This window comes from Cupressus sempervirens, chromosome 1, assembly GCF_028749045.1.
Source record: "Cupressus sempervirens isolate cs-2001-9-10 chromosome 1, ASM2874904v1, whole genome shotgun sequence".
NCBI lineage: Eukaryota > Viridiplantae > Streptophyta > Pinopsida > Cupressales > Cupressaceae > Cupressus > Cupressus sempervirens.
Genome location: NC_143118.1, coordinates 638,362,973 through 638,385,237, shown reverse-complemented (window position 1 = coordinate 638,385,237; position 22,265 = coordinate 638,362,973). Strand labels below are relative to the sequence as shown.

General features: G+C 30.3%; 1 protein-coding gene across 1 annotated transcript in view; it reads left to right on the top strand.

Moving 5' to 3' along the window:
* Positions 1 to 2,697: 2,697 nt before the first annotated feature.
* The window catches only part of LOC149579546 (uncharacterized), a 54,116-nt gene continuing 34,548 nt past the window's right edge, over positions 2,698 to 22,265 (top strand). Inside the window, exon 1 of the mRNA XM_089802110.1 lies at positions 2,698 to 2,950. Within this exon, the coding sequence (XP_089658236.1) occupies positions 2,698 to 2,950 (253 nt within the window). The remainder of the gene's footprint in view (positions 2,951 to 22,265) is intronic.

Here is a 22,265-nt window from a genome sequence, read left to right as displayed (position 1 = left end):
TATTGAACATGTAGGAAAATCTAGAGGTGGAGATGCTAAAGAGGTTCATTACCGACCAAATCAAAAAGAACATAGACCTGGAGGATAAGTTTGATAGGGTTGCTAACTTCTAGGTGTGTGTTATGATCTTAGCAGCCACTACCCTTTATCTCATGTAGACTAACAAGGATGGTGCAACTGATGACAACAAGGTGGAAACTACTCGCTCTGTATATTGCTTCCTAATTGATGATTGGCTTCCCCTACTCTTGGAGAACTGAAGGACCTAGTAATTAGTTACCTCTTGCTTGTGTGTTTCTTGTTTAGTTTTTTCTTATGTTAAATAGTTACTTTCTTGGCCTTTGGGCTCTTTTCAATTCTTTATGTTGGCCAACAAGTATACGATGACCAATTTTAGGTATAGTATCAAAACTTTCATATTTTTTTGTAGTACTTATTTTATTATCCTGCTTATGGGTGGGTTTTTGATATTTAGAAAGAGAGTTAGGTAATCTCACTATAATGACTTTGAATTGATCTCCAGTAAAATAAAAATCTCTGTTATGTGTTAGCCCCCAGTTTGGTCGTGTCTTAATTTCAAAAACATTGTGCAAGAAATATAGGATTATGTATGGTAGCATTATCTAAATTTGTAAAAGAAAGGTATTTAAGAAAGGAATTTGAAGAGAGTTACTAGGATTGAAGTAATAGAGTGCATGATCACATTCATAGACAAGAAGGGGTAAAAGGTAATCAAGAATTAGTCCATAATCAAAGTACAATATGCATAAATCAAAATAAATGGTTAAATATCAACACTATAAAATAAGAAAGGCTTTTGATAATCATATAGCTACAAGAAAATAAATTAGTAACTTCTTTTAAAGTAGGATTTGATTAGACTACCTATTGATTTAGAGACACCTTAAGAATAAACAAGGTGGAAGTAGACAATCATTAGATCCAACAATAGAACCTAGTACTTATTACTTTTTCAATAAAGAGTATACTCCAATAATACTCATAATAAAAACTTGGAAGTAGAAACTATTAGTTTCAGGGAACATTAAGATCATATTGAATATGTCCACAAAAATCTTGTATGCTTCAGAGACATTAAACTTTTTTCTCTTGTGTGGTACTACCAAATTTGAAAGCGAGATGTAGAAAGAGAGATTGAGAGTCAAACATTCTAATAGTAAGCTTAAAAATAATCCTTTAATATTATATTTTTAATATTTTGTTCATGTAATTGAGAATATTTTATACAAGAATTATTAATGTGTAACAAAAATTTATTATTTTGTAAAAAAATCCATTGGTTGAATTTTTCTATAAAACTAATTATTGATAATTATATCTCAAGTATTATATTTATTTAAAGCCTTTCCTTACACAAATTTTTTTAAATTTTAATATTTCATCTATTAAGGGTGATATTTTTCCTTAGATGAGGAGGAGAGACAATATTATAGCATTAATTTAGTTATTCAGAACTTACTTGAGTTTGAACACTATGCAAATAATATTTGTGGGACATCTATCCTATTCTTCTTTATTTTACTATCCACTAAAAAGCTTGTACGAAATAAAAAATATCCATATCATATCAAATTGTTTTTCCTAGTCTTCTTAATCATATTGAATATCAGTGCATAATTAGAGTACAACTAATCTACCTCAAATATGGTATAGATGTACATGAAAATTGTAATATAATATTAAGTAGTCTAAAATTTTAGAATAGCAAAAAAAAATGGAAATCTTTGTAACAAATGTGCATTATCAAAGGACCTCTCATGTAAGCTTTTCCATTAATTATCGTTTCTTTTGAAAAACATACATCATTCAACATAAAATGATTATTGAGAAAGTCCAATTAAAAAAGAAATATAAAGTTTTCACTATTATTATACAATATTTTAATGCTTATGTATAAGTTAACAATTGCACAAGTAGATAGTAAACACCTTAGCATATAAACTACCTACTAATGCCAATAACTAATTGATTTTAAATAGTTTTAAAAGACATGATAAATATGTTTTATTTTTAAATAGACATTAGTAAGACAAGGCATGCATATTTATGGCCACTCTTAAATATGACACACTAACAAATAAATTAAGCTTACTAAAAATAAGTCAACTTTGACTATTCAGCACTTTTTGTCTAAGAATTAAACTTTAGTGTGTGATATAATATAGAATACTTATTCTTATAGGACAATATGGACAACACTAACTATAATTTTTGTTGTTTAAAGATCCATTTGATTTATTTTTATATAATCCAAATGCTAAAACGGCAAGCCCAATTTCATTCTCCAATCAATGTTTCCAAAGGTAGATAAACAGATTATTTTGTTGTATGAAAAGTCTTTTATTAATTTTTTAAAGATTTGACTTACTTGTCCCTTCATCTTCTCTTATTTTATATATATATATATATATATAACGTTTGACTTACTCGTCCCTTCATCTTCTCTTAGAAATTCATATATATATATATATATATATGAACGCAAAAACTTATGTAATTAAGCTACAGCAACTCAAAAAGGATTGCTCCTCTCTATAAATGTAACCAAATGGGCAAACCACATTAAACATTGTCTCTTTAAACTTTATTTCGTGGTTGCCAATTTTTCTGAGACAATTCATCTTTATTGAGCTACAAACAGCATCATTACCGTACAAGCACCAAGGCAGGCGAAGAATGGTCGATGAAGAAATATTATATGAAATGGAGCGAAGGCGGCAGGAAGACGATGCCACTGTGCAATCAATTCAGGAGTCTTTTGGAATTCTTAGGGTTCGTGCGCATCGTTTGAAAGAAGAGACGAGCAAATTAGAAGTTGAATGTCACCGTTTGCGTGAGTGCATAACTGAGCATACCTCCATATCTGACCGTACAAAGCATAAATTGATTGAACCATTGGAAAAGATCTGCGACATCCTTGACGATCTGCGTATTATAGTCGGCCATGGGAAATCAACCCAATCTCATTATAGTAGGAGAGATTAAACATCACAGACACTATCTTTAAATTGTTCGATTAAAAGTGTTAAATAGTCCATAAAAGGGGTGACTTAAGACTGTACAAAGCACAGAGATTATTAGTGTATGAAGAACAACCATTTTTCCTTTGCAACGGTGGTCTGTTGACCTTCCAGATAATGGTTTTTTTATTTATATAGAATATCTCAGCCAGTTCATTCAATCGTATTGTAGCGTATGCTCAGACTTAAAAGGGATTAGTAAAGATTCCCTGCTTTTAAGAATGGATGTAGCCAATACTAGCTGAAACACTATAAATGTTTGCGTTCATTACTCTTTGGTTTCATTTTATTATTTTCTTCTATTTTCTGTTTTCAGTTTCATTTTCAAGTCCACTTGAGAGAGGACGCTAACAAGAATATAAATAATTCACTTATTGTATGGTTCGATAGGTGAATGGTCTCAGGGATATACAATCTTGTTAATGACGATAAAATCGTCCATCCTGTTTTGGATTAAAGATAAAACAGTTTATTACTGGGACCTGAGATCTCAAAAGTCTTAAATAAAAAATAAGCATGAAAGTCCCAACGTGAAACAGTGTCCACACCTTCAGAGACATTCACGGCCAAAACTGATATCAAAAACCAAATCAAATAAATATACTAACATCCCAACAAAAATAGAGGAAAAAAAATAACGCACAGGTGAAAGAAGCTAGACTTATTCTTCCACCTTATCCTTCAGCTCTTGTTGAATGGCTTTATATTTTCTGTGACCTCTTTATATCCTTTTTTGTCTATCCAAGTCCTTTTCTTCTTCTTCTTCATCTTCTTCTTCATCTTTGATTAAGTACATATACCCAGACCAGCATCCTCCATATCGTCCTCAGCTTCCTTCTAATGGAACACCAGCTTCACCTCCTTTTCCACATCCAAATTACCCAGCACTCTGTTCATGCTGTCAATTCACATAACTTTGTCATAGTTCTTCTAGGTTGTGTGGGCTATTATCTATAGTGCTGAAGTTATGGTTTTTTAAAAAAATTTAGGTTTTATATTTTAAGGATATCTTTTATATTAATTATATGTTGCTATATGTATAGTTAGTCAATAATTTTATACTATTTAATATGAGCATGAGAAGTTTTCTGTTTTATTGGGATAGGACTAATGATAGTATTAGATAGGAATAATGATAGTGTTAGATGTTTGTTCTTTGTCTAGTGGTGTTTATATTGGTCAATTATGTTGTACCTATCTTCTTCGAGTCATATAAAGAGTGTTGACCCTATCCAAGTATCTATTAATCATTATAAAAACTGACAAATTTAATGTCTGTATTTTTAAATGAAGAAATAGGGATCCTATCATAATTAAGTTGTTATATGTAAGGCTCACTGAACAAGTTAATCTAAGCATACTATGGATCATTTTTCTTCTTTCTTAAGTTGTTTCAGCCTTTTCTTAATGTGTTGATTAAGAAGACTCTTGAACTCAAAGAACAGAAAAACAACCACTACAAGCTTTTAGTGAGAAGGGCCATTACACCAATCAACTAACTAGCACACAGCTAGTCATTACAGCTCAATAATCACATATTAACAAAATCATCAATAACCTCATTTTAATGCTAAAAGTTTTGTAATATGAATGGTGTTACTAAAATTTGAAATTTGAAATAGACTTCTAATTTATAATATTACTATGAGAATTTCACATTATAATTTTTAAGTCAAACTTCTAATTTGACCAATTCATTTATAAATACTGCAGTATTATGATTTATTTACCATATAAAAAAAAAATCTAAGATTAACATGAAACAATCTTTATAAATTAATTTTAGTTTTATTAATTTAAAATCTATTTAATTTAAATGAATTTATTAATAAAGAGTCCAGTTGAATCTCTTATATGAACCTTCCTTGATAAAATTAAATAATTAAAAAATTTCAAAATAAACTGAGAATTGTTTTACAACCAACTATAATTTTATTAGAAAAATATATGAGTTTTATAACTAACTATTTAAGAAACTAATTATCTTTAATGCTAGTTACATTAAAAATCATTTAAGCTTAGATAAAATATGCTATCTTATATAATAATTGATACAGAAAAGCATGACTTAAAGTTACACTGCTAAACCCAAGAAAGGAGATTAGTATTAACAAAATGTCTCTAATTCTTGTTAATAAAAATTATCCCATCATTCTAAGAGATCGTGATTTAAAAAACGTTGAAGCTTATCAACATATATCAATAAATCAATATTTCAATCCGAGAGGGAATATGCTGGCACCCTGCACATGGGACACTTATTTCTCATTCCAAGCCATTGTTGTATGCAATGCCTGTGAAATATGTGGTTTTCATTGCACAACAAATGACACGCCTCTTCGTCCGCTTCAAAATCATTCAAACAGATCGGACACATGACATTTTCATTCCAATGGTTCTGTTGCATTTTAATGGTTAGGAGATCTTTCATTAGTTTTCTTACTTTTCCCTCCCTTTGTCTTTCTGATCTTTGTTCCAAATAGCCCAAGAAGCCATTCCAAATTAGTTCTCTCACTTCTGCTTTAACAGAATGGAACTATTTCCTTGGATTACAATTTAAATCACAATAAAGACTGGGATTGGCGCAGATGCAGCAATTTTTGTTGTATAATAAATACTCTTCTTGTATTGAATTCACTACATCTAACATCACGCGAAGATGAAATCTGAAGTTAGTAACTCGATTTATTGGGTCTCTGTGGTACGTTTCTATTTCAGTGATAACATGACATTTCAATTGTTCAAGACGAGCTTCTAGGCCGGCAATCACTTCCCTAATCTGACCTGCCTCTCCTGTCTGTGACATTTTCCCAACCTATTTACTGACCTGCCTCTCCAAATAGTTGTTTATTAATTGAAAGAAAACGATGTTGAATGTACCCTCCTATATATGTATCCTACCAATAATTATGAATTGGGAACGAATAGACACCTACACTCCTTAGAAGTGTAGTAACATCTACTTACAAGACTTCTGAAAACTCGGTCAAAATTAATAACACTGAGAAAAATTAGTTGAAACCTCTTATAGATCAGTTATTTAAATTAATTAATTATTAAATGGTAACTATTTTACACTTGAAAAGATGTGTGCCGGTAATAATAGATAAACAATATATTCAATGTGGAATTATAAAGGAAATGAATTTGGTGTAGGATATATTTGAAATAAATTTTGATAGTTGAATCTTTTATTAATATTTATCTTTTTGTTCAAGACTTTTTAATATTTATGATATGACTTTATTTATTTTAATGATTTCAATATGATAAAAAATAATATAATGTATAATATTCTTTTAAATGAGACTGTTATATAGATTGTAACTTTTATTTTTTCAATCATTCATAATGTACAACACAATAAAAAAATTATGATAGCTTGTGAAAATTTGTCTTTATTTTTGCTAAGTCTCAAACAAATTATTACAAATCTAAATTTTTTCCCTACAAACTAGGAAAATATATCTAATGATTTCAAATACTCATTACAAATTAAACTTCAACAATTTAGAGTCGCCTACAAAGTAATAAATCACAATTCAATGTTCAACAAATAAAATGTTCAATATATGAAACACGTATTTATTGGCATTAAATCTATGAATAATATATAGAACAAATATATTAAAAATATTTTTTATAGGTAGTTCTTCATACTCTAATTAAAAGAATAATACAAATATTTGTGTATGTGTGTATATATCAAAAACTTAAAATTCACTTAGCGAAAACCAAATAACAAGATTTTTTTAAAAGAGGGCTAGGAAATACAAGAGTGGGCTAGGAAATTCATTCTCCAAAGAGAGTTGCTGAATATGAGCAACACTAAACAATTTTTGTTGGCTGATTGGAACTCTTGATAGGTAGGTGGAAATGACATCTTCAAGGAACAAATTTATTTACAATTAAATAATTTAAAATTATATTACTTTGACTTTGTTCTATGCTAGCTAATATGGATCACATCTGTTTCAAATCAACAATGCTCATGTTTTTCTTAGGAGGTCAAACTAGGCTTTTGAAATTAAAAAGCAGCCAAAATGAGGGTTGATCCAATAAAGAAAAAATTCTATATATCCAAGATCAGTTTGTATTAATTACCACAAGATCATGCCTTCTAAAATTTCAAAAAAAATACCCATACCCGTAATAGTAAAGTAAATACTACCATAAACATCAAGAGTTTTAAAAATATAAAAAATAATGGCCATCCCCTTTCAAAATTAATGAAAAAATACCCATACCCATAATAGTAAAGTAAATACTACCATAAACATCAAGAGTCTTAAATAAAAAAAAAATAATGGCTATCAGATGAACAATGGCCATAAGATGAATATTAGCCCTATGATCAGTCCAAGGATAAAACAAAACAAAAAAAAATAAAACATAACATAACCACACTAATACGGGAACCATCATAGGTTCCTTGGATTTTCCAACAATAGTCAAAGCCATCAACCAAGCATGGTTCTTCCCCACCTCAAAGGTCAAATCATGTTATGCCCAATGGCTTGGTAAATATCTTACTAACTATTTTTCATACCTAAAATATTCCATTTCTATTTCACCATTCTTAGTCAGTTCTTTTGTTAAATGATACATAATGTCAATATGTCTATTATAGATTGAGTAATTATTGGTTAGTTCAAGAATCATATGAGGTTGGACCCAGACCCATATGAAAGACATAATTAGAAGTTATCTTTCTATAATTAGAATTTTTCTTCCCAACCACTATCTATGTAACCAACTAGCCTAATTTTATTTTATATTTTCGTAAATACCATATTCTTTTGTACAATTAATATACATATCAGACAATGAAATTCCTTTAATTTTTTTATAAACTACAAAATAAAACATACAACATGTATTATATCAAGTCGAGATGTTATCAAATTAATTAAACTATCAATTAAATTATTCATCATTGTTTCATTCACATTGTTCTTGAAATATTTGCTTCTCAACTCTCAAAACTATAATTTTTAGTATTGAGGTTGTATTTCTATTTTTCCATTCTAAAATTCCCCAAAATTTTATTTGAATTTATTTATATTTAAAAAATAATAATGCACTTTTTTTACTCCTATGCCTAGAAAATGCCTCAAGAAACTGAATTCTAACATTTGAAAATTATTTTTCATAGATTCTTTAAAATTTGTAATGTCAAAATTTGTCAAGCATACTCGAGGTGGACTATATATGATAGAAGTGACCTTACTCAAAGAAACATGACTTGTCCTCTTTATGAGTATCAACTAGATGCAATGAGTTATAAGGATTCTAATTATTCTCATAAGAAACACTTCTTCTTGTGAAATCTTACTAATGCAAGATGATTATTTTTGAAATCCATTTCTAATTGGTTGCTTGTCAACTATGGTGATACATAATTCAATTAGAGATATTGATAAGTTAAGAGAATTTTAATATGTGATTTTTAGACTTTATTTTGGAGTTACCTTTGTTGGGAAAACCCCTCCACTTAGAAAAAATCACTTATTTGCAATATCTTGAAATGAACAAATATAGTAGTGTAGATTATTTACTAGATGATTTAGAAGATCTTGTTCATGTGGAGAAATTATATACAAATGACTATCCTAGAGTAGTCAAGCTTCCTAGTAATGTTGGAAAGATTCCAAAGTCTCAATTTTTTTGAAAACAAGGCATAATAATAATAATAATAATAATAATAATAATACAATTTGCTTCAAGGTTTTTTGAACTTAGTTTGGTAGTGTGGCTTGATGCAAGTGGCTACAATCATTTAGATAATCATCATGAAGGCATTAGATATCTATTAACTCTCAAAATCCTCAACCCAAGCAATAAACTTTTCTACCAATTACCTCTAAGCATTTGTAAATTTACTAATTGATTGATGTTGAATTTAAGTAGCTCACATAACAAATGATGTGACATTTTTTATAGTAAACAATTAAAACTACTATAATTCTTATTAAATAAATTTTATAGTATTTATAAATAAATAAATAATTTTCCATAAAACACAAATAAACTTATATTTGAATTTAAGACAACAAATAATAGATGATTTAGGAAACAACAAATCATTCATAAAAAGATTCTTCAAAAAGTATAATAAAAAAATGTGAAAGTAAGGATATTGTAGATTGATTAATTTTGAAGATCAAAATTAATAATTATAGTTGGAATTGTGAGCAATCATATATATACAAAGATAGGGTCTAGAAGAGTTCAAAATTATCACTTCATAAAGAAAAAAGGATTACAACTAATAATGAATAAGAAGTGAAAATTAAGAAAAACAAGTAGTAAATATTTAAAGTGAGAAAATAAATAATAGCAAAATGTATTGTTCTAAGAAAATAATATAAATCAATAACATTTTATCAAACATTTGCTATGGAGAGAAAACATTATTTCATATATGGAAGGAGATATATATATATATATATATATATATATATATATATATATATATATATATATATATATATATATATATATATATATATATATATATATATATATATATATATATATGGTAGAAGCAGATATTATGGTCATAGGGAGCATATTTAAAGATATTATCATAGAGGATAATATTTAGATTACAAAGGGAAAACTAGAATGCAAATGGGTGATCAAAAGTTTGGAAAAATAAAAAATAAAAGTAAATATTTTTAGCAAACAAGTAATTTGAAGCCCTTATCCAAGAATCCTCTAATTTAAGTGGAACAAATCAAGTTGCTTTCAAGCTTTAGCAAACAAGTGACCTAAATATTAACACTTCTTCATTATAACAAATGATTTTATTTAAAAATATATATATTTCTACATTTGGATAATAACTATTCTAAATTATTGATTGAAAAAAGTATTAATTATAAATTTATAGTTAAAGTTTAAAATATAGGTGTTTATATACTTAGGATAAAATTTGTCTTAAAATAAAAAAATGATAATCGTTAGTAGAAAATGAATTCTGTAAAATATTCATTTAATTTTATCTATGCTAATCATGCATCTAGGAAAAAATTGATAAACAATGTTTTAACTTTTTGCATACTAAATATGGCCTCCCCTTTTACTATAAATCAATTCCAACTTGATTACCTAGAAGAGTATGTCACTAATCTAATGAGAATAAATAGGGAGGAAATCCTCACTCTAGATCTTCAAAGTTTACAGAGTGGAATACACCCAACAATAATGTAAGAAGTACATAATTTATTCTAGATGGATATGAATAGGTTTAGATGTAGAATCTATTATGGGATTAGTGAAAGATTCTTATGGTAAAAAATTAGGACCAAGTATCTTAGAAAATGATTTTCTTTATATTTATTTTTTTAGCTCTAGTTTAAAAAATATATATTTTTAAATTTTTAAATTTTTAAAGAAAAATATTTTATAGTTATTAACTCACAATTTTTCTTTGACCTAAATAACTTAGGATCCATCTTGATTGATCATGCTAAATTTTTTCCTAAACAACATATTGAACTACAAACAAAAGAGACTCTTAAATTGATATGTAACATATAGTAAAATATGTAGCTTTTGTAGAATCTGAATTGAGGCTCTTTAATCTGATTATCATATGTTGATCTTAGATTGGTTTTGACAACTAATTGTCCATACACTTAAGTCATTTACTTAGTTCATGCCAAACAAGCACCATGTTCTGAGCACAACAAATAAGATAGAGCATATCGAGTAAATAGTTTGTACTGACCCATTCAAGTGCCAAGTAGATAGTATGTGCCACGTGATTCAAGTGTCGAGCAAGCAGTGCATACCAAGTCATTTAGATGCCAAGTGACAACATTAAAGTTACAATTAGTGTCGAGCACCAGGGACTTCAAATTTAGAGTAATACAATTTTGACATAGTTGTTTGTATTGGCACAAACTACTATGGAAACCATTTTTGAGCCAACTTAAGTATTGTTTTACTATCTTTTTTTGATAAGGATAAATCTTAATTGTGAATCCCTATGCATTACATGCATCCAATTAGATAAAGGGAAGGTTTAAGTAGCAATATGGGTGAATCACTACCGTTGATTCATACCTAACCCTAAATCACCTAAGTCTTCTTGAGGAACATAAACCCTAAACCCTATGTATGAGAAACATGAATGCTAAGGAGAATTGAAGAGAGTTTGTATGCAAAAATTGAGAATTCATGGTGATTAAGGTGTTATAAATTGAGTTACCTTGTAGAATCAGTTAAAGGAGAATAGAGGAAAGAAATGAGAGGACAACAGAGGTGCATTTGACCAAAAAGGATCAAGTAGACATCAATATAGAGGTGATCTGACATCAAGCAACAAAGAGCTAACTGAAGGAACATTGCTAAAACACTTTAACATGTGAATTAGTTAAATCTCTTAACAAAGTAGTCTTAATAGGTTGTTGCAAATCCTTTAACATGGTGCTTACTTCATTTTAAGTTAAAGTCCTCTGACTAGTTATACTTTTATCAGAGTGTTTAAATCGTTTAATAGGGTAAGATCTAACAATCTTGTAAGCCTTTAATAGGGCATACCTTTTATAGGGTAGATCACGTTTCATGGTCAAACAATGTAACCTTAATTGCATACACTTTATTACTATAGTAGTGAAGATTTTTGGGTGTCATCCCCACCCTAGTTTTACCTTCTCCTTGGAGGCTTTCTCGGTAACCAAATATCTTGTCTCATACATGTATTGAATATTTAATTTCATGCTATGAATGTATATGCTTAATTTGATATTTAATTGTATATACACAGACTGTCAGATGGATGTGTGGTGAAAAGTTTTAGAGGTTAAAATTTTTAAGTGCTGATTCACCCCCACTTCTCCACTCTCAAAGTTTACTTTCATATTGTATTTCCAACATCGTATTTAGTTTGAATGTCAATATATGTAAAACTAATGCTTTAAAGATTTCCATTATGAAAAGAACACTCCTGATAGAAATGATATTTTCAGAAGATGCTTTCATAGAGGACCCAACATCAACTTCTTTGATCCTAAATAGAATCCCTTATTTTTCTCAGCCTCCTTTAGAAATGAAAGTTATCTTTAATATTAAAATGGAAGGCTTTGATAATATGAAATCTCCTATATGAAATTATTTTGAAGAGGGAGAAAGTAAAAAAGTTATTCCACCACTCTATTGGATACAATTGTTAAATGTGTATAGTCTTTGATGTTACACAAATGTCATATCAGCCATCAGACAAAGTCTACCAAGCTTAGATGGTCAGCAAATCAATTTATAGTGTCTACCGAATGTTCCTGAACAGCATCAAGGAAAGTTAGCTCTTACCAAGCTCACTCAGGCATCAAAGGATTTTGTAGCAGAAAGTTAATGTTAACCGAGCTCCCAAGGTTAACAAAAGAAAGTCAATGTCTACTGAGTTCAGTCACTCATTGAAGAGAAAGTTAGCTTTTACCGAGCTCACTCGGTAAGTGAAGGAAGGTCAGTGTTTATCGGGTTAAATCAGTCTCTGAAGGAAGTTGCAAGGTTTTCAGTGTTTACTGAGCTTCACTTGGTTAACACTGGGGAAACCATTCTGGAGCAGTGGTCACCGAGCTGGGTCGGGCAGGGACGAATTTTATTGTTCTAAAGAATTAAGTTTAATTGTTTAGTGAAATGTTTGCAGCTGACTGATTTAATGTTTTTCAGTTGTTGTAACTTGTAATTGAGCCAACTTGACAATCTGTAAGGTATATTTGAAAGATCAAGTTGTGAATTCATGAATATGTAAGAGTGTGGATGCATAAGAGTGCAAATGTATGGATGTAAATGGAATGAGCAAATATTAAATATATGAGTGAATGTTGTGGAAGGATTAGATATCCTTATGGAGCTACAAAGTTGGATTCGATCAGTGAGGATCTAGTGAAATAGAACAGAGATCTGTATTCAGCAAAGATAAGTTGCATATATTTCAAATCACTTCATTGTTGCTTTCTAATCATTGTAATAGTGATTCAAAATCTCTTAACGGAGTTGGTTTGATAGCCATTTTGTAAATCCTCTAAGAAGGTGACAATTCAGTTGAATTGTTCTTAAGGCCTCCAACTAGGCCACTCCTTACAGGGTGATTAAATCCTCTAACAGGGTCACAACTAATAGTGTGTTTTGTAACCTTTAACAAGGTTGGCTTCTAACAGGGCTCACTTTAGAAGAGTGAAAATTGGTGACTACTTACTTGGTGGTTTTTCTCATATTGGGTTTCCACGTTAAATCTGGTGTCTCTTGTGTTCATGTTATTTCCTTTATGCATGCATGTTAATCACTTTAAATGCTTAATAATTTAACAGAACATCTATCAAGTTTCAGCATTTGTTTGTATGGTTATCGAGTGTCAGCAACAACTATATTTTAAGACATCTAAGGATCTGTGAATTTATTTTTGTGGTAATTGATTCACCCCCCCCCTCTCAGTTACTCCATCTCTATTTCCAACAATTGGTTTCAGAGTTTTTGGTGCTTGTAGGAAAGATTTCAAGGATCTAAGCTAAAGATCAAGATGTCTTACAAGAGGGAAATTCCAAGACTTAACAAGAACAACTTCTCAGCATGGCAAGGGTTGATGAGACTTCATCTAGCTTCTGTTGGAGACACAAGACTAAAATACCTCGATGAAAAATATGCAGAACTAGCTGGTACACTATCTGTCAATGATATTGCTGAAAAGAAGACCCACAACATTATGATGATAGATATAGCATCTAATCTGAGTTATGAAGAATTTGATGATATCAAGGATTGTAAATCTTCTTTTGAAATGTGGAAAAAGATAAAAGAGATCTATGGAGGAGATGGTAATGTTAGAAGAGCCAAAGCAGAAAGTCTGAGAGGACAATTTGATCAAATGAAAATGAGAGAAGATGAAAACATTGCAAAATATGTTGAAAGAGTCAAAACATATGTCAGTGCAATCAAAGCATCTGGAGGAGATATCGAGGAAGAGATAGTTATAAGTAAAGTTCTCATAACTCTACTTCCCATTTATGCAATCAGAGTTTCTGCAATTCAAGAAAGAAGATGTGAAGCAAATCATAAGATAAACCTAGAGGCCATAGTTGGAAGATTAACTGCATTTGAACTAGACAACTTTGACAACTATGTTCTAGCTTCCAAGAACATTGAGTCAGCATTTGAAGCCAAGCTTTCATTCAAGGAGAACACTAAAAAGAAAAAGGAATCTTAGTCAAAAAATGAAGATGAATCAAACCAAAGTTCAGACAGTGATCTTGAAGTAATTGAAGCCCTTCTAGCAATGAAATATTCTAGAGGCAGAGGAAAATACAAAGGTAAAGTACCTCTAATTTTTTTTTCTTGTCAAGAAGTTGGTCATATTGTTGCTAGGTGCCCAAACAAGAAAAAAAAAGATGAGAAGAAAGGCTACAAGTACAATGGAAAGAAAGACTTCAAATCATTCAAGGATAAAGGTAAGAAAACAAGTTTCATGGCTAAAGATTCTAATGATTCTAATGATGAAGAAGAAGATGAAATTGTCTATATTGCTGTGAAAGATGAATCTAATAATGATGAGAAAATGGCACTCATTTTTCATGTAAGTAAAAATGATATATGGATTATAGACAGTAGTTGTTCTCATCACATGACTGGTGAAAAAACTAAGTTTGAATACTTTGAAGACTATGATGGTGGCAGTGTAAGATTTGGTAACAATGAACCCTATTGTATAAAAGGAAGAGGGAGAATCTTTCTAACCAAAGAACTTATATGTGATAATGCCTATTGGGTAGAAGGACTAAAGCATAATTTTTTAAGTGTGGCACAACTACTCAATAATGGATTCAAGGTAGAATTCATGCATGGTAAAGCAAGACTGCTGGATGGCAAAGGAAAGCTGATTGGATCAGGTACTCAAACTAAAGGTAACTTGTTTTATCTTGAACTAGGTGAATGTTCATGTTTTATTGCTCAAGTTGAAGAAAATTGGATATGGCATTAAAGGTTGTGTCATGTAAATTTTGATAATTTGGTAAAGATAAGAAAATTCAAGAAAGTAAGAGGCACTCCTAACATAAAGAAACCTGAGGTCAGTCTATGCAAAAATTATCAGATTGGTAAAATGGGAAAGACTAGTTTTAAAGGTAAAAACTATCAGTCTGAAGATATATTAGAAATTGTGCATAGTGATTTATGTGGACCCATTGGAATTGAAAGCTACACTGGAGAAAAGTTATTCATTCTTCTTATTGATGATTACTCAAGAATGATGACAGTCATGTATCTAAGAACAAATCAGAAGCATTTGAAAAGTTCAAATGGTATTTGGCCAGAGTAGAAAAGGAGGAATGATGATCTTTGGAAAGAATTCTCAAAAAAAATGAACAAGGAATTTGAAATGTCTATGTTTGGAGAGATCAAATTCTTTGTTGGTCTTCAAATTCAACTGAATAAAAATGGTATCTACATCACTCAATCAAAATACATCAAGGAGATATTGAAAAAGTTTGGAATGGAAGATTGTAAACTAGTTGGGATTCCTATGTGTACTGGATTAAAACTTACCAAGGAAGATGAATCAAAAGAAATAGATCAAATATTGTATAGATCTATGATTGGAAAGTTGTAGAATGTAGTTCATACTAGGCCAGATATTGCCCTTGCAGTTGGTATTGTAGCAAGATTTTCAGCAAAACCAAGAGAAAATCGCATAATGGAAATCAAAAGAATAATAAGATATTTGAAAGGAACTGAGGATTATGGTTTATGGTACAAATTTGAAGGTAATCTAGATTTGAAAGTGTTTATTGATGCCGATTGGGCAAGAAACCTTGATGAAAAAAAAAGTACAAGTGGAGGTGCATTCTTTCTTGGAAAGAGGTTGGTTTCTTGGACAAGCAAAAAGTAAAATTGTACATCCTAATCTACAGCAGAGGCAGAGTATGTTGCTGCAGCAGCAAATTGTTCTAATATTGTTTGGTTTAAATAGTTGTTGGAAGGCATGAAGGTGGAAATCAAAGAACCAGTTGTTATGTTCTGTGATAATACAAGTGCAATCAACATATCTAAGAATCCAGTGATGCATTCCAAAACCAAGCACATTGCAATAAAATATCATTTTGTCAAAGAATTGGAGATCAGATTGGAATATGTTCATACAAAAGAACAAATTGCTGACATATTCACAAAACCATTACCTAAGGATGCATTCTTGTATCTAAGAGGTAAGCTAGGGGTCACTCCCCTATCTGAAGTTCACTAAAATGAAGTTTTAGTGATGCATCAACTCATACCAGGTTGAAGATCTATCAGTTGATGCAACATAATTAGGAAATATTGCATATGAATCAGTACTAAAGGTACACTAAAATTCATTTGAGTTGAGTTGTCTTTGGCATGTGTTGTCAAAGAAGGAGAGTTTTACTATCATATCTCTCTGAAATTTGATTAAGATAAAGAGTTTGCTATGTAATTCCTTCACAGAGGGAGATTACTGTAAGAAGGAGAGTTTTCTATCTTAGAGGGAGAATTGTTATGTTGACATGTTGTGTTGCCATATAAGAGAAAGACTTGTTTTCAAATTTCATTCTGCTCTGACATGTTGTGTTGCCATCAATGCCAAAGAGGGAGATTGTTGGATACAATTCTTAATTGTGTATTGTCTTTGATGTTACACAAATGTCTTATCATCTATCAAATAGATTGTATAGAGGTCAAACGGTTAGCAAAGCAATTTATAGTGTCTACCAAACGTTCTCAAATAGCACAAAGGAAAGTTAGCTCTTACCGAGCTCACTCAGGCATCAAAGGATTTTGTAGCAGAAAGTTAATGTTAACTGATCTCCCAAGGTTAACAAAGGGAAATTCAATGTCTACCAAGTTCACTCGGTCATCGAAGAGAAAGTTAGCTTTTATCGAGCTCACTCGGTAAGTGAAGGAAGGTCAGTGTTTACCGAGTTAACTTGATCTTCGAAGGAAGTTGCAAGGTTTGTAGTGTTTACCAAGCTTTACCTGATTAACAGTGGGGAAACCATTCTAGAGAAGTGGTCACCAAGCTGGGTCAGGCAGCAAAGAATTTTATTGTTCTAAAGAATTAAGTTTAATTGTTTTGTGCAATGTTTGCAGCCAGCTGATTTAATGTATTTCAGTTGTTGTAACTTGTAATTGAGTTGACTTGACAATCTGTAAGGTATATATGAAAGGTTAAGTTGTGAATTCATGAATATGTAAGAGTGTGGATCCATAAGAGTGCGAGTGTATGGATGTAAATGGAATGAGCGAACATTGAATATATGAGCAAATTTTTTGGAAGGATTACATATCCTTATGGAGTTGCAAAGTTGTATTCGATCAGTGAGGATCTAGTGAAGTAGAACATAGATGTGTATTCAGAAAAGATAAGTTGCATATATTTTAGATCACTTCATTTTTGCTTTCTAATCATTGTAACAGTGATTCAAAATCTCTTAACAAAGTTGGTTTAATAGCCATTTTGTAAATCCTCTAACAAGGTGACAATTCAGTTGAATTGTTCTTAAGACCTCTAACTAGGACACTCCTTATAGGGTGATTAAATTCTCTAAGAGGGTCACACCTAACAGTTTGTTTTGTAACCTTTAACAGGGTTGGCTCCTAACAGGGCTCACTTCAGAAGAGTGAAAATTGGTGACTAGTTACTTGGTGGTTTTTCCCATATTGGGTTTCCATGTTAAATCTGGTGTCTCTTGTTTTCATGTTATTTCCTTTATGCATGCATGTTAATCACTTTAAATGCTTAATAAGTTAACATAACATCTATCAAGTTTTAGCATTTATTTGTGTGGTTACCGAGTGTCAGCAACAACTATATTTTAAGACATCTAAGAATATGTGGATTTATTTTTGTGGTAATTGATTCACCCCTCCCCTCTCAATTACTCCATCTCTATTTCCAACACACTCATCTTACTTATATTGGGAACTATTATCTCTGTAGACCAAGAATGGGAGGCTAGAGTATTTATCATTGTGCCACCATTTTATCTTATTTAGAGCTAAAGATAGTTGTTGACGAAAAAAAGTGTAAGGAAAGTTCCATGCAAGATATTAGTGACATGAGAGGGTAGAAGCCATAGTAGTAAGGGGTAGAGACCTCAAAATATATAGGCTTAATGAAGACACAAGAATAGTAATTAATGAGGAAGATAGAGGCTTAAGAACTTAAATAAGTAGAAAGAGAGGGAAAAAGGATTTTGGATGAAGGAGTCATTAATGAGAAAATTATATTTATTTATAAACATGATTTTTAAACTATATTTAACCTTTTCTAGGAAAATTTCTTCTCAATGAATGGTATTGAAATACTTTAATTGACTTCAAACTTAATCATTTTTGTTATATTAAATATTTATTATTTTATTTAAGACATTTTTTATATTATTTTTTAAAGATAAGTAAAAGTCCTAAAATGTATTTTGTAGACAAACAGAAAGGGATGATATATTTGAGATTCATTTTTTAACATTTCAATGTGATAGATTTCAAAAGTGACATTTCACAACAAACTATAATATGTTGAAAAAATTAATACCAATTAAATATGATGTATAGTAGGAAAAGTCATTTATTTGGTAAGTGGTACAATTGCTTTCTCACAATTTGATGTTTCTATTATGCTATCTTGTGTAGTAATATGGTGTCATTTTATGACATTGCATTTCTTTGAGATACTTCAATCTAAAAATTGACACTTGTTAAGTGTATTATTTAACATTATAATTAAATTTAAATCATCAAAAGTCTTATTAATATCAAATAAATAAAAAGATAATATTAGTCATTGATTATTAATTATTTATTAGCTATTTATTTTTTAATTTATAATAAAAATACTATCAATTTTCTTATTGATTTTAAAAATTTAAAATTAAATTTGATTTAATCAATTTTTAATAGCTTTAAATATTTCAAATATTTCATATAAGCACACTCTATTTTTTAATAGATTAGTGATAAAATAAGAAAATAATGAATATAATATTACAACAAATTTTTTAATGAAATACGATGATTGAAATGAAAATTGTGAAAAAAACAATCTTGATGATTAAAACACAAAAGACTAGATATGTGAATATCTCATCCTTCAAAAAGTCGGTGAACGGTATTTTGGGAACATCAAACCCTCACAAACAATCAAGACCTCCTCCTCTATCGGTGAGAAACAAATTTGTTGTATTGGTGAAGGAAAAGAAAGTGAAAGAATACAAAATAATTTTGAATCTACAATTAAAGCACATAAAGCAAGACAAAAGGAATTAGCCAGATCAGTAAGGATTGTGGCAACACCCAACAAGGAAGAAGAGGACTGGTAGTAGGTCATAAATAAGAAGAAAATTTGAAATTTGAAACATAATACCATACTAAAGCCTTGTGAAATATCAAAAGCATTGGATTCAACCTATAAACAAAAGATATTCTTTAGCAAAACTCAATCTGCAAAAATCTGAGATTACATTGACAGGTACCTACAAAAGGTAGGATAATCTGAAGCAGTTAGCGCTAATAAGATAATAAATCCTAACATAATCTTAGAAGTAAACCAATTACCACTAGGTCATAACCAATGGTTTACAGAGGTTAAAAGGATGTTAGGGCTTCTCCAAAAAAAGGTGCAAAATTGACAACTATACATTCCAAAAAAATGGTGATTTGGCTCCCCTCTCTACCCTAAAGCCCCCTTTATCTTAGAAGGTAACAATATTTTGATTATATGTGGTGTCACAAAATCCTTTTCAATGCTTCATCCAAAATTTATTCCATCATCAAAACCCATTTTTCAATTTGGCAATTTCCCAAAACAAAAACCTAACATGACAATTTCAAATTAGGGTAATAAAAATAGAAGGAACAAATCAAGCCACCCATGATTATCTTCAGTAATAAGGTAAGCAAGAAGCTCTGGTTTGACTATGAAAAAAGGGGATTTATGTTGTTATGACTGGACCAAAATATGCTCAATCAGGTCTGTCTAAAAGGCTCAAAACCCTCCTCAATAAATAGGTAAGTATGACCTTTCTCTCTAATGGTTTAACCCACTTAGAAAGCAAGGAAGATAAGTATAAAAAATCTTTATTAGAAAATCCTCTTTGTTTTTCTAGAGGACATAGCTTAAATTTCTTTAAATGGTTTCCAAATTGTAATGAAGAATCGATAACTACCCTAAATTTACTAGTTTGGATTACATTAGATAATATCCCTTGACATGAAATTATTTATTTAAGCTGGTGAAGCTCTGGGAGGACTATTGGGTTATGAACCTCATAATGATGAAACTAATACAATAAAGCTCCCAGTTTGTCTCAAACCAAATCTATATTATCAAAAGGTAATGAAAGTTATTTCTAACAAATCTTTTTATAGAGTTAATTATTCAATCTACAAAGGAATAACTAGAAAGATAATGCTCATTAAAGAGAGATAGATAGAAGCAATTAACACCTCTCACTTCAAAGAAGTTGATGTGGATACTAAAATGGAGAAACAATATTTAGAAATGATAACTGAAGAACAAGCACCATCCCATAGAAGGTTTGAAGAATTTCCAAAGAAAGAAACTACAAGATCCCTAAGTTCAACTATTATTAAGGAAGCACCAGAGGAAGGAGGAGTGATTGAATTTGCAATCCTACATAGTTATCACAAAAATATGAGGAAGTGGCCAGAAATCACACATATAGTTGATTTTAACCAATTCATCTAGATAAGATAAAATGAAGATATATAATTCTTGAAGGTCCTGGATCAACAAGCCTCACTCTTAAAAGAAGGTAATATGGAAATAGCTCAAGAGATATTGGAAATTACAAAGAACATATCAAGTATTAAATTTCTAAATGAGGAAATAAAACTAAAACTTAGTGATACTATTGACCAAATAGTATTAGCTCATCAGAAAACTCAAGAAAAGAATAAAACTAACAAACCCAAGGAAGATATCCATCAAAAAAAAATGCCATAAAAAGAAAAAGAATCATAAGGAGAGTATCCATCTTGTTATCTCATGCAATTAGGATTTGAAAACCAAGACAAAAATTACTCAAAATAACATTGAGGCATTAGTAACCACTATTGAAGAAATTGAGAGTGCAAGACTTTATTCAGTAGTAGTTCTAGAAGTTAATGAAAAGTGGTTACTAAACAAGAGTCTAAATAAAGAACCAACAGTGGTAGAGGTTAATAAGGATGAGGTAATCCCAACAAAAGAAGATAAAAAAAACTTTTAAAAAAATTGGCAAACACAATAGTAGAGGACATTAAAGGAAAGAATAATAGAGGACAACAATAATATTTGGAAGGAAAATGAGTTGATGGAGGTAGCAAGAGATGTCTATCCACAGGAAGATGAGATCTTAGAGAAAGCAAAAGATAAGATGGAATACTTAGAACAATAGACAAAAGAAATCAATGAAGCACTCTATGAGGAAATAACTAAGGAAGGAATGAAAGAACACAAAGCAGTGCTAGGACAAAACTTTTAGACCCTGGGGGTGAGAACTACACCTTTGAGGACATTAGAAGAAATGTTGATGCTTTCAATCTAGAATCAAATACTTGAGACATAGGACAATCATATTCGGCCCTTAATATCCCAAATATTACAAAGATCCATAAGAATTTAGAGAGAGAAAATTACACAAGGAAATTCAAAATAGAGTGCAACACTAGAGGAGCAAACAAAGCTTACTAACATTTTCAATGCTGGGAAGGGGAAGATCCTTCCCAAACAGGTATGAAGATTCTATCCTGAAATGTTAGGGACCTTAATGCCTCTAGCAAGCAACAAATTTTTTTAAAATGTATTAATAAATATAAACCTAATTTTTCATTTATCCAAGAGAATAAATTAAGTAACTTAGAATTAGATAAGTTCAAAGAAAAATTTGGCTATGGGAAATTAAAAGTTGTTTCTTCAGAAGGGGCCTCCAGAGGGTTAGCTATCATTTGGAACTCAAAATCTTAACAAGTTGAAACCTTAAGGAATGAAAATAATTGGTTAAGTCTTAAAGTAGTTGATTGGAATAATTCTTTGACCTTTAAACTAGTTAATATCTATGACCCTATAACTAATTTTGAAAAGAAAATGGTATGGGATGACATTAGTCTGCATATTTAGCAAGATAGAACCTTCTACTTTCTAGGAGGTGACTTCAATGCTATTACATCCCTAAAAGAGAAAATAATAGGGTTGGGTATGTTGGTATT